General features: G+C 33.9%; 1 protein-coding gene across 1 annotated transcript in view; it reads right to left on the bottom strand.

Annotated features, from left to right (window-relative positions):
* Positions 1-15,067, bottom strand: part of DPY19L2 (dpy-19 like 2) — an 88,156-nt gene that overhangs the window by 41,718 nt on the left and 31,371 nt on the right. Inside the window, exons 10-11 of the mRNA XM_006734097.3 lie at positions 5,790-5,867; positions 4,967-5,053 (exon numbers count right to left, since the gene is read on the bottom strand). Of these exons, the coding sequence (XP_006734160.1) occupies positions 4,967-5,053; positions 5,790-5,867 (165 nt within the window). The remainder of the gene's footprint in view (positions 1-4,966; positions 5,054-5,789; positions 5,868-15,067) is intronic.

The following is a 15,067-nucleotide window of genomic DNA, read 5'->3' as shown; positions in this document are numbered from 1 at the left end:
TTGTTCTCAAGTTTGGGGTAAAAAAAAAAAAAAAAAAGCTTCCTATGAGAAACTGAAATCTTAGGTCTGTGTATTACTTAGATTTTGAGTGGAATTTTGCAACATCTAGTTAGTTCAAGGTGAGCCAGGATTCCTGAAATTCCAGCAACAGGAAAATATAAATGTACCAGATTATACACAGCAACATTGTAAATACAAAATATAGAAACAACCTAGATGCCCAGACATTGGACAGTAGTTGAATTACCTATGGAAAATGCACAGGGCAGTATTATGAAACTATAAAAAGAATGAAGAGGATCTCTATGAAATTATATAGAATGATATCCAGGATAGGTTGTTACAAGACATCTACAATAGGCTGATAAACCAAAGTACAGGGCCGCCTGGGTGGCTCAGTTGGTTAAGCAACTGCCTTCAGCTCAGGTCATGATCCCAGGGTCCTGGGATCAAGCCCCACCTTTGGCTCCTTGCTCAGTGGGGAGCCTGCTTCTCCTTCTCCCTCTACCTGCTACTCCACCTGCTTGTGCTCTCTCTCTCTGTCAAATAAATAAATAAAAAATCTTAAAAAAAAAAAAAAAAGGAAAAACCAAAGTGCAGAAAACTACCTATAGTATGCTACCTTTCATGTAAATAAGAGGAGATATAATTTTAAAAATATGCAATATTTATTAGTGAAAAAAAAAAAAAACAACTAAATGGGCAAACCAGAAAACCAATGAGATATCTTACAAGAAAGGTAGGACCAAGGTAAAAAGAAGTAGAGAGAATGGAATAAGAAGAAATGGGAGGGAGTGACATTTTCAAAATATAACTTTTTGTATATTTCTTATTCTTAGAAACATAATATTTCACCCCAAAAATAAATTATTAAAATCAATCAGAATGGAATTTCTGCTTCTGGTCAAGTTAATATAACAGGAACCACACATACTCTCCCATCTGAAACAACTAAACCCCAACAAAATAGATTATAAGAGACTTTTATGAACAACTAGATGCTAAAAACTGGATTACATAGAAGAAAGAGACACATTCCTAGAAGCATACAACCTACCAAGACAGAATCATAAAGAAACAGATACTCTGACCATACCTGTAACTAGTAAGGAGATTGAACAAATCATCAAAAAAACTCCCAACAAAGAGAGGACCAGGACCAGATGGCTTTGCTGGTGAATTCTACCAGACATTTAAAGAAAAATTAATGTCGCCCCTTCTCAAAGTGTTCCAAAAAACTTAGGAGGAGAGAACATTTCCAAACATATTTCATGAGGCCAGCATGACCCTGATACCAAAGCCAGACAAGGATACTACAAGAAAACTAACCTACAGACTAATATCCCTGATGAACATAAATGTAAAAATTCTTAACAAAATACAAGCAAACCAGATTTAACAGCACACATTAAAAGGATCATACACCATGATTAAGTGAGATTTATCTTGCAACTAGGATGGTTCAACATACGCAAATCAATTAATGTAACATGCTACATTAACAGAATGAGGAATTAAAAATCACAAGATCATCTCAATAGAAGCAGGAAAGCATTTGATAAAATTCAACATCCTATCATGATAAAAACTCTCAACAAACTAGGAATAGAGGGAAATTACCTTAACATATAATAAGGGTCATATTTGAGAATCCCACAGTTAACATCATACTAAATGGTGAAAAAGTGTAAGCTTTTACTCTAAGATGAGGAACAAGGCAAGGATGCCAACTTTCATGATTTCTATTCAATATAGCACTGGAAGTCCTAGCTACAGCAATTAAGCAAGAAAAAAAAATAAAAGGCATAAAAACTGTAAAGGAAGATGTAAAATTATCTGTTTGCAGATAATGTGATCTTCTATGTAAAAACACTAAAGATTATACACACACAGTTAGAATTAAAAAATTCTGTAAAGTAACAGGATACAAAATCAACATACAAAAATATGCTGCATTTCTACACACTAACAATCAACACTCTGAAAAGGAAATTAACACTCCCATTTAGAATAGCCTCAAAAAGAATAAAGTATTAAGAATAAACTTAGCTGAAGAGGTGAAAGACTTAATACAATGAACTACAAAACACTGCTGAAAGAAACTAAAGACATAAATGGAAAGATAGTATTTGTCTTTCTTATTTTACATAGCATTATGCCCTCAAGGGCCATCCAAGTTGTTAAAAATGGCAGGAAAACCTTACATATTTACCTTTAGCTTTCATTTTCAGTGCCCTTCACTTGTGTAGAACCAGAATGACATCTAATTTTTTATTCCTTCCAGCTGAAGGACCTCCTTTAACATTTATTTTAATGAAAATCTGCTGGTCATAAAGTCTTTATTTTGCCTTCATTTTTGAAAGATATGTTTGCTGGGTATAGAATTGTAGACACACCCTATTTTTTTTTTTTAATATTTTATTTATTTATTTGACAGAGAGAGACACGGTGAGAGAGGGAACACAAGTAGGGGGAGTGGGAGAGGGAGAAGCAGCTTCCCATTGAGCAGGGAGCCCGACGCGGGGCTCGATCCCAGGACCCTGGGATCATGACCTGAGTCAAAGGCAGATGCTTAACGACTGAGCCACCCAGGCGCCCCTATTTTATAAAGATGTTACTTGACTGTATTATTGCTTCAATTTTTTCTTATGAAAAATTCTTACCTTACCCTCTGTTCAATATTTAATATGTCTTATTTCTCTGGCTGTTCTTAGGATTTTCTCTTTGTCACTAATTTTGAGCAATTTGATCATAATGTGCTTTATTATAGCTTTCTCTCAGTTTCTTGTACTGGAATTCAATAAAAGTCTTCATATCTTGGTTAATAATTTTCATCAAATTTGGAAAATTTTTGGCCATCATTTCTTCAAATATTTTTCTACCCCCTCCCAACTTCTTTATTTAGACATGTACTTTATTTTCCTATATGAATTGTAAGTGAAGGATTGATAGATCACCATTCTGTAATTCCTATTTAATGAATGGATCTGGCACTAAGCACTGATGGCTGCCATCATAAAAAGAGAGGCACCAGATATTATGTGCCTCCTGATGGAAGAACAATACTATAGACTTGCCAAAGGGATCAAACCTGTATAAGTTTTAGGTCCAATTATTAATATACAGTTGACCCTTGAACAACATGGGTTTGAACTGCATAGATCAACTTATACATGGATTTTTTTTTATAAATACAGTACTGTAAATGTATTTTCTCTTCCTTATGATTTCCTTAATAACATTCTCTTTCCTCTAGCACTTACTTTAAGAATACAGTACATAATACATATAATATGCAAAATACACTGTTAATCAATTTTTTGTATTATCAACAAGGCTTCTGTCAATGTTAGTTATCAGACGTTTTAGGGGAATCAAAAATTATAAGTGGATTTTCAACAGCATGGGAGTGTAATGTCCCTAACCCCCTCCCTGTACTGTTCAAAGATCAATTGTATTATAAATAAAGAAGGCAAAGGAAGACATAAAGCTACACCATGAGGATTCAAAGAGCAAAATCTAGAACACAGAACCCTCACATGTTCAATGACATGAATTCTTAAAAAATAAATTTCTTGGAAATAACACCAGGAAGATATATGGGAAATCTATAGATAAAAATAGAAACTTAAGTGAGGAAACTATAAAGGAAAGCTAGGAGAAATTACCATAGTCTAGATAGTTATTTATGCTTTATACCAGTGCAGGGGATTTATAATTGGGGCAGGGCACATAGAGGGCTTCTAGAATGGTTAGAAAAGTTCTAATTTTGACTTGATGATAGTTTAAGAATGTATGTCAAATAACAATTCATTTATCAGTACTTACTAGTAATAGGGTACTAAGTATACAAAACATTTGTTTTATGCAGTTTTCTATATGTGTGCTATATTTCAAAATAAAATGTTTTCATAAAAAGAGGTAGATGATTGTAAGTCCTCTACTTGGTAATGCTAGCAAAGTTTGATAAAATGTTGAAAATGTTTTTGGGGAAAAAGAAAAAGGAGGGATTACTTACTATGAGGCCAAAGAAAAAAAGGTTTGGGGAGAAAAATGTTAAAATATAGGGATAATCTCAAGAGTCAATCAATGTACCATACATGAAAAAGTGCCATATTTTGGTATTACTGTGGTTCATATCATCTCTGATCATAGTGGAAAGAGAATATCCCAGAAACATTCCAGTGGAGGAAAACACTCCATGTTCTGGCTCCTGAATATTAGAAGTGTGACTATAAAGTAATAAAACAATTTTACTGAGCCACCATTCCAAATACATATCCAAATAAGTGTTATCCCATGGAAGTAAGTCACATGAGGAGACTATACATTATTCTAATCATGTTGCCATTGCTCAGAACAGTTTGAAACTCCTCTTTCCAAACTGCCTTCAGAGATAATTTAGTTATGGCCAAGAAAATCAATCTAATTATTGTCATACCATATTTTGTTCAAGATCTAGATCACCCAAGATCTAATCACCCACCTTGTTCACAAGACTTTGGTCATTTCCAAAAATTAAATCCACCCTTGAAAGATGAAGATTTGCCACCAATGAAGATATTCAAAAAATGTGCTACAGTCTGTGAAAGCATTTCAGAGACGTTCCAAAAATGTTTTGGAAAATGGTAATGTCATTTCAATAACTATTTAGTATACTGAAGTGATGTAGAAGGAAATAAATAATTTTTATTATTAATTATGGCATAGTTTTAAAGTAAGTCTTATTACCTTATGATTGTTTTTTAAAATATTTACCTGGACATTACTTTAAAGAGATAAACTTTGTATTGTATTCATTTTTCAAGGATAAGAGAGAAAAAAAAGCACTATTTGGGGAAAAGTTTTTCACGTGAGCAATTATCAGGGAAGGGCACTATTTATTCTCCTAAACTTATATTACATGTGTAAACCTACTATTTGACAGGTAAAAAAAAAAATCTTCATGAGCTTAGCAAACACTTACCAAAGTCATTAACAAAGATGAAGAATAATAAGAAGATAAATACATTGGATTTCCAAACATCAACACAAAGCAAAGGAGAACTGAAACCTGCAAATTGAAGAAAGGAAACATGTTTTATTGTTATTAGATATATAGCATAATGCATACTTTGTCTACAGGCATAGTCATTTCTAATATAAACTTCATATGTATAAATAAGATTAATAAATAGATCCTGGCCAAATGATAATAGAAGTTCGAAGTTTTTCAACACCATAAATTATATACAGCAGAATTTAATCTTATTTCTCTGATACTTGATATAAAGAAAACAGAAAAAAAGCACTATTGTTTCTACTGATTCAATAATAATAAGAAAGACTTAGTCATAAGTATTAATTTTCTAATCTTACTTCTGTTGGACTACTTGATGATTTCCATCACTAACAAAGTTTTGTTTTATTTTATCTAAAGTCTATGTATGTGTTTGGAAACCAAGATTTAAAAAATTCAAAAGCATAAAATTTACAGTGTCACATTAATGCAAAGTGCTAAAAGTCTCAGGTCTTGGGGAGAAAAAGCAATTTCAAAAGTAGTGACAATAATAAATAAAACATTAAAATTTTTAAAAGTTTCACAGAACATAAAACATCTGACTATTATAGATCTGAATATTATAGATATAGATATATAATAATGTAATCTTTCCTTCTGGATAATATCAACATCATACATATTAATTAAATACTACTTGCAAGGAGGTACCCCAAGAAAGAGTCAGTTCTGTTTTATAAATCCTGAAATCTTGTTTTAATATTTAACTTATGAATATTAAAAATGTTACCATGTTCATATAAATGATCTTCTGAAATTTGTTTGGCTCAATGTACCCCACAACATACATGGGAAATAATGAAGCTATCTGAAATAAAAATATTAAAAAAGCAAACATGAAAAAAAGTCAAAAGCAAACACTTCACTATTCATAAGTAAATATAAGAGTGGAATTTATTTCCAATAATGACAATCAAAATAATTTGAGCCAACCTTATCATTAAGAACTAGAATAGCTAGAAAAAATATTTCAAAACCTGTACGAAAGCCACAGATTACTAACAAAGCAAAAAAGTATTAGGAAGTTAAAACCAGAGAAGAGATGAAAATCTACAGTGATGAGCGTGACATTTTAAGTTGCTTTTATCCCAGAAGCATCTGCCAATTCCAAAAGAAGCAGATTCTAATAGAGGCAGTTGAGAGATTTCGATGGACTCCTTACTCAGGGCACACCAAGAATGTGATCTCTGCTAAGTCCCCAAGCTTTGGTTTGGGCTGTAATATGAGAGAACCAGAAATTAAGCAGCCCTCAGAGAGACTAAAGACCACCTTTGAATTAGCTCATTCTCTCACTGAATGTGGGTGATTCAAGATTGTGTCTTTATTTGCCTACCAGAAGCAACTTTTAATCTTCTCTGGACGAAATTAATATCAACACAGTCCCAAATTAACTCTGTAATTGTTCATGTACAATATCCAACACCACATCAAAACTAACCAGATACAGGAGATAAGACATTATCACTATGACAATAGAAACAGATCCATATAGAATCTACTTCATGGGTCAGTAGATTCTTAAGTAAAAAGACAGTAAATGTGTTATGCTCTGTGGGCCACATACAATCTCTGTTGTAGATTCTTCTTCTATTTTTTTAAACACTTTAAAAATGTAAAAACCAATCTTTGCTTGCCAACTACTCAAAAACATGTTTGGCATCATCAGACATAGACTTTCCTTTTGATATGTGCAAGGAAATAACATTTAATATTGAAAATTCCAGGAGAGTATTGGAAGCCATAATAGAAAGTGAAATGTGTAACTAAATATATTACAATAATCACTATTGAGAAGTCAAAGATGGATTTAAAAGCAAGTTAAACACAACCAACCAAAGAAATGATAAATTGGAAGATAGGTCAGAAGAAAACATTTAGAAAAAACTATAAAATGATAAAGAGATGAAAAATATGTAAAAGAACATAATAGATACAGAACATATAATATAAAGGTCAAATATATTATACTGTATATGTCAGAAAGGGATGAAGGAATGAAATAAAAGCTATATTTAAAGAGATTATATCTGAGAAGTTCCCAACATTTACAGAAGAAATAAAACACTGATTCATAAAATATTACAAATCCCCAACAAGGGATAAATTAAAACAAACAAAAACTTGACCACACTGAGGCATATCATGGTAAAAACTGCTTGAAACCAAAGACAAAAAGAAAACTCTAAAAAAGCTAGACACTAGCTGACTTTAAGACTTACCAAAAAGCTGCAGTAATCAAGACAGCACAGTATTGGAAAAATAATAGACAAATTAAACACTGCAATAAAACAGAAAGCCCAGAAACAAAGCCACACAATTACAAGCAACTAAACTTTTGACAAAGGAGCAAAGGTAATTCAATGGAGAAATGATAGTCTTCTCAAGAAATGGGCTGGAAGACTTGGACATTCATCCACAAAAGATGAACCTAGACTAGACCTTACACCTTTCCAAGAAAAATTAAATAAAAATGGATCTTAGACCTAAATTTAAAATGCGGACTATAAAACTTCTAAAACATAAGGAGAAAACCTAGATGACCTTATTTGATGAGTTTTTAGATAGAAAATCAGAAGCATGACCCATGAAAAAAACTAATAAATTGGACATTCTTAAAATTAAAAACCTCAGTTCTGCAAAAGACACTATTAAGAAAAGTAAAAGACTGAGAAAATCTTTGCAAAACTCATATCTGATAAAGGTCTGGTATGCAAAATATACTAAGAACTCTTAAAACTCAGAAATAAGAAAACAACCCAATTTAAAAAATGGGCAAAAGATCTGAACAAATACCTTACCCAAAGAATATATAGATAGCAAATAACCACATGTAAAGACGGTAAATGTAATATTCCATTAGGCAACTGTAAATTAAAGCAACAAGGACATACTTGTTGCTTAGAATGGTTGAAATCCAAAAACCTGATAAAATTAGCAATTTCTTACAAAATTAAACATAGCCTTACACTACAATCCACCAATCACACTCCTAGGTATTTACCCAACTGAGTTAAAATCTTATATGCATGCAAAACCTGCAAACAAATGTTTATAGAATCACCAAAGACTGGAAGCAATCATGATGTCCTTCAAGAGATGAATGGATAAACAAACTGTGGTATATCCGTACAATGAAATATTATTCAGCAGTATAAAAAAATGAGCTATCCAGTCATGAAAAGACATAGGGAAACCTTAAATGCATATTGCTAAATGAAAGAAGCCAGGATGAAAAGGCAATATGCTCTATGATTCCAACTAGCCAACATTTTATTTGGGTTATATTTTATTAAATTAAAGATCACAGAGCTCTACTGCAAATTACAGTATTACCATTTCTTTTATTTTAGAGGACTGCATTCACGGTCATTATTTTGACTGGGCCCAGGAATTCTTTAGTTTGGGCCTTTGGAGAGAAAAGTCCCAAACAATTTAACATTCAGTAGTAATGAGGTTAGTAGTTCACTGTACAATTTCAAAAAAATTTGTAAGCACAAAAACAATGGATAATTCACTCAAGAATCCCCAAGAGATGTTTGTTTTACACAGCTGAAGATGGTAATACTTTCAAGTAATAATCAATTGACCTGACTATAGTTTCTCAGAGCTTTGCTTATACCTTAGTTACTTGGAGCTTAAAATACAGTTTTCTTAAAAACAGTGCTATAAATTCAAATCCCTTCAATGGATACTAGAGTACCAATGCTATCTCCACCCTAACGGAACTGACTTGCTGGTGGTAGGGAAAAATAGGCAAGGACAAATAGCTCAGCAAACCTCTCTTCAACACATTATCAGGTGCCTCATAAAGCAGGTTCAGCAGAGCAAAAGCTACCATCAAATCTGAGTCAGAGAATGCATAAATTATTACAAGCTCTATAGATCAACTACTCAGAATTTGGGAGTTTGGGGCTAAAATCTTACTCTCAAACTCTTTGTCATTTCTTGTTCTCTCAGCATAAATTCCCCACTACCCACCATCTCCCCCAAAAGTAGGTAAGGCAGGTTTAAAGTGGCTCCAGGTAATATTCCAGGTAATGGATAATGAGAACCTAACTGGACTTAAGAACTTTACCCTTTTTATTGTAGTTAGAATCTCTACCAAGGACTCCCCTATTGCTTTTTTTCCAGATTTATTAAGATATAATTGACTTCTAACATTGTATAAGTTGAAGGTGTACACCTGTTGATTGGATACACATATATTACAATGTGATTACCACTGCAGTGTTAGCTAAAAACATTATTTCACAAAATTCCCATTTAATTTTAGCAGTAAGAATATTTAAGATCTACTCCCCTAGCAACTTTCAAGTACATAAAACAAATTGTTAACTATAATCACTTCACTGTGCATTAGATCCCCAAAACTCATTCATCTTCTTTTTTCTTTTCTAAGTAAGCTCCACACCCAGCGTCAAGCTCAAAGCAGGGCTTGAACTCAGGACCCTGAGATCAAGACCTGAGCCAATCAAGAGTAAGACACTTAACCAACAGAGCTACCCAGGCACCCCCATTCATCTTCTAATTCCAAGTGTGTACTCTTCGACCAATAGCTCCCTATTTCCCACCCCCACACCCTGGTAACCATCATTCAAGTCTGTTTCTGCTAGTTTGGCTTTTTTAGTTTGCACATATAAGTGACATGATACAGTATTTTATCTTTTTCTGCCTGACTTATTTCACTTAGCACAAGGCCCTCAATGTCCATCTATGTTGACACAAATGGCAGGATTTCCTTCTTTCTTATAGCAGAATATTCCATCGTGTTTATGTGTATGTGAGATATATATATCCCATCTTTATGCATTCATTTGTTGACAGACACTTAGTTGTTTCCACATCTTGGCTATGGTGAGTAACGCTGTAATAAACATGGAAGTGCAAATATCTCTTTGATATTCTGTTTTCATTTCTTTTGGATATATACCTAGAAATGGAATTGCTAGATCATATGATAGTTCTATTTTTAATTTTATGAGGAGCCTCCATACTCTTTTCCATAGTGGCTGCACAATTTAAATTCACACCAACAGAGCAGAAGTGTTTACTCCCTTCCCATTACATCCTCTCCAACACTCATTATCTCTTATCTTCTTGATGATATTATCCCTTATCAGATACACAGACAAATAAGATTGCATCAAATTAAAAAGCTTCTGCACAGCAAAGGAAACAATCAACAGAGTAAAAAGGCAATGTATAGAATAGGAGAAAATATTTGTAGGCCATTTATCTGATAAGAGGTATAAGAGGTTAATATCCAAACTATATATAAAGAATTCATAATACTCTGGGAAAAGACAACTTTATTAAAAAATGGGCAAAGGACTTGAACAGGTATTTATCCAATGAAGATATGCAAATAGCTAATAGATATGCTCAATGTCACTAATTATCAGTGAAATACAAATCAAAAACCACAATGATAATGTTATCTCACACCCATTAGGAGGGCTATTATCAAAAAACAGGCATCAGGCCTTAATGAAGATGTGGAAGAAAGGGAACTCTTTCACACAGTTGATGCGTATGCAAAATTGTGCAGCCACTATGGAAAACAGTATGAAGGTTCCTCAAAAAAATTGAAAACAGGGTGCCTGGGTGAGTTCGGTTAAGCATCTGCCTTTGGCTCAAGTCATGATCCAGGGTCCTGGGATAGAATCCTGCATCAGACTCCCTGCTCAGCGGGGAGTCTGCTTCTCCCTCTACCCTTCCCCCCCCTGCCCCCCTCCCCCCGCTCGTGATCTCTTTCTCTCTCTCTCCCAAATAAATAATCTTTAAAAAAAAAAATTTTCTAGGGACGCCTGGGTGGCTCAGATGGTTAAGCATCTGCCTTCGGCTCAGGTCATGATCCCAGGGTCCTGGGATCGAGCCCCACATCGGGCTCTGTGCTCAGCAGGGAGCCTGCTTCTCCCTCTCCCTCTGCCTGCCTGTCTGCCTACTTGTGATCTCTCTCTCTCTGTCAAATAAATAAATAAAATCTTAAAAAAAAAAAATTGGGGGGCGCCTGGGTGGCTCAGTTGGTTAAGCGACTGCCTTCGGCTCAGGTCATGATCCTGGAGTCCCGGGATCGAGTCCCGCATCGGCTCCCTGCTCGGCAGGGAGTCTGCTTCTCCCTCTCCCACTCCCCGTTTGTGTTCCCTCTCTCGCTGTGTCTTTCTCTGTCAAATAAATAAATAAAATCTTTAAAAAAAAAATTTTTTTTTTCTAAAAAAAAATTGAAAATAGAACTATTCTATAATCCAGCACATTTCTAGGTATTTAAGAATTGAAAATAGAATCTTGAAGAGATATTAGCACTCTTATGTTCACTGTAGCACTATTCATGTATCCAAGGTGTGGAAATAACCTAAATCACAATCAATGAATAAATGGATTAAAAAATGTGCCATACACATACAATGGCATATCATTAGCCTTAAAAAAGAGGGAAATCCTATAATATGGAACAATATGAATGAGGCATTATGCTAAGTGAAATAAGCTAGTCATAGGACGAATACCACATGATACCTTATGAGGTATCTAGAATAGTCAAACTCATAGAAGCAAAGAATAGAATAGCGATAGCCAGGGGCTGGGTGGAGAGGAGGAAATGGGAAGTTGTTAATCAACGCATACACAATTTCAGTTATGCAATATCAAAAACTCTAGAGATCAGCTGCACAACACTGTGCTTGTAGATAACAATACTGTACTCTATCTGTACTTAACAAGTCTGTGAGGAGGAGATGTCTCATGTTAAGTGTTCTTACCACAAACACACACACACACACACACACACAGATGCACTTAAAATTTTTTAAAGCACAAAACATAAAAATAAAAAGAATGTTTAACAATTGTGCACATCATAATATTGCATCAAAATATTTAAAGTAAGAATTTGCAGAACTAAAAGTAGACATCAACAAATCAACTGTTAAAGTGGAAGATTTTAAGACATTCCTCCTCTAGTAACTGAAATAAACAAAAATAGATACCTAAAAAATTTCAACAGCACAATTAACAGACTTTGCCTAATTAACACATGTAGGACTATATACCTAACAAATACAAAATACCCAATCTTTTAAAATGCATCAAAAATAGAAAATTGAGTGTACTCTGTTATCTAATTGCTTTCCTATATAAGGAAACAAATCTAATGAAACATCTGAGAACAAATTTAATGAAACATCTATGTAACATTATTGAAGGAAATTAAACAAGAACTAAATAAATGGATATATACCATTTTAATGGTCAGAAGACACAACATTTTAAAGATCTCAAAAAAAATTTTTTTACTGAAATGAAACTTTTCTTCAAAATGAAAAGGAAAAGAATATGTATGGAACCTCCTAAGATTTCATCTAAATTTGGGGGGTGGGAGAGAAACAAGTCTAGAACACAGGTTTTAAGAGGGATTAGGAGTATAAAAATGCAGTTGCTTTCTGCTTGTCTCCTATTGAATTCCCCTCATTTAATAGAATAGTTACAGTTGTTAAAAGGAAGTTCATAAATTCACCTGGAAAGGAAAATTAATCTTGATGCTAATTATGGAAAAATGTGTCATATGGGTACTTATATAGGAAAGCAATTAGATAATAGAGTACACTCAATTAATGATAGTTTCACAAAAGGTACAGAAATATTCTTCAAATACATATTTCTTTTATTAATGCTGCATGAAACCTGAAGGCATTTTAGCAAGGAAGTAAGATAATATAGCCAAGTATATAACCTTCAATAGAGAAGAGTTCAAAGGCCTTAGAGATGCAACAAAAATAAACTGGAAAATGCTGGAGCTTTGCAATTGGACAGACTTGATTTTAATTTAATCTTTGAGCCTTTGTGTCTTCATCTGTAATATCCATCTGACTGGACTCCTTGAGGGTTAAATGAAATAAACTCTAATACTGAAGTCTAGCATATGTTAAGTTTACTTTTCTTTCCTCTCATAGACCAATATTGTTAGGATATCCAAGTCTAGACCACCTTTCTTAACTATCACAAATAAGCTTTGGCTAAGAGAAACACTTCATGGGTGAAAATTCTGCTCAGTTGCTGAAATGTTATTTGAATTGCTGGTTGAAAAGAGAACCCTCTCATTTAAATACAAGCAACAGAGTCAACATTATGCTGTGAAACTGTTTTCTTCTTCCCTCCAGATGAAGGTTTCATCATGAGGCTAGTATTAGCCTCAAGGTGAGTAGGTCTGAGGGTGGGTGAAATTTTTTTTCCAGGAAACAAAAAAGAATTTTGAATCAGATCAGGCTTTGGACCAATTTTGTTCCTGAAATCAGAGATGAGTGCATTGTGCACTGAAAACATAAAAACTGAAATTGAACATAAAACTCTTCTGTAAACTTTTGACTCTCTGTTCCTTATACATAGAATTTAACATAGATGGACCTTGAAGGCATTACGCTAAGTGAGGTAAGTCAGACAGAGAAAGACAAATACTATGGTATCACTTACATATGGAATCTAAAAAAGCCGTACCTGTAGAAACGAAGAGTAGAATTGTGGTTATGAGGGGCTGAGGGATGGGGGAATAAGAGAGACATTGGACAGAGGGTCCAATTTGCAACTAGAAGATGGATAAGTTCTAGAGATCTAACACACAGCACAGTGATAATATTCAATGCTGTATTACACACTTCAAAGTTGCTTAGAGACTAAATTTTAAATGCTCTCACCACCACAAAGAAATAATAATTATGTGACCTAACAGATAGGTTTAACACTAAGGTGGTAATCATATTGAAATATAATAATGTGTCAAATGAACATATTGTATACCTTAAACTTACAAAATGTTACTTGTCAATTATATCTCAATAATGAAAGAAAAAAGACAAAAAAAGAAAACTAAAAGCTTAACACATCTTTTGAATGGAGAGAAAATCATTAAAGCAACATCAGAATTACCCAAACAGCTACTTAAAGAGATTCATCAGCACCAGTGGATTAATAAATGTGCTTGCACGGAAGTGATGCACATTAGAAATCTATGTTGGCATGTGCAAATAATGGAAACCACAGACTTCCTGTGGGCCAACTATAAGGAAGTAAAGCAGAGAGAATACTTTAAACATGCAGCACCAATTAAGTTGAGGTTATAATTTAATTTTTGTAAATAACTAGCAGCACAAGCCTTCTTGGCACAATTTCTCACTGCCAATAGAGAACATTATTATTATCAGTGATGGTTAGTTAGGTGGAAAGGAGTTCTAATGTAAAATTTAGCTTATCATGAAATCTCATCAAAATTAACCTTCAACTAATTCCCCAGCTCAGTCTCTTGCCATTAGTTACTTAGTTGTTTGGGGAAACAGGATATGGCCCCAAATTCACTCAAATAATGTCATGATTGAAGCTCCGAGAAATGGTGTCCAGTAAGATTCTGCCCTTCAGACAAAAGAGCCAACAGCTAGATTAGAAGCAGATACCCCTTGGGGCGTCTGGGTGGCTCAGTTGGTTAGAAGCAGATACCCCTTACCATGAAGAGTAGGATTAGCCACAATGCTTTGAAACTAGAACTCAATCACAAGAGGAAAGTTGGAAAGAACTCAAATACATGGAGGCTAAAAAGCATCCAACTAAAGAATGAATGGCTCAACCAGGAAATTAAAGAAGAATTTAAAAAATTCATGGAAACAAAAGAAAATGAAAACACAACTGTTCAAAATCTTTGGGATGTAGCAAAGGTAGTCCTAAGAGGAAAGTATATAGCAAAACAAGCCTTTCTCAAGAAACAAGAAAGGTCTCAAATACACAACCGAACCCTACACCTAAAGGAGCTGGAGAAAGAACAGCAAATAAAGCCTAAACCCCAGCAGAAGAAGAGAAATAATAAAGATAAGAGCAGAAATCAATGAAATAGAAACCAAAAGAACAGTAGAACAGATCAACGAAACTAGGAGCTGGTTCTTTGAAAGAATTAACAAGACTGATAAATCCCTGGCCAGACTTATCAAAAAGAAAAGAGAAATGATGCAAATAAATAAAATCATGAAT

Source organism: Leptonychotes weddellii, chromosome 12, assembly GCF_054177405.1.
Source record: "Leptonychotes weddellii isolate Sample4059 chromosome 12, ASM5417740v2, whole genome shotgun sequence".
In the NCBI taxonomy this organism is placed as follows: domain Eukaryota; kingdom Metazoa; phylum Chordata; class Mammalia; order Carnivora; family Phocidae; genus Leptonychotes; species Leptonychotes weddellii.
The sequence above is the reverse complement of the archived record's forward strand: the minus strand, read 5'-3'. Positions and strand labels throughout refer to the sequence as shown.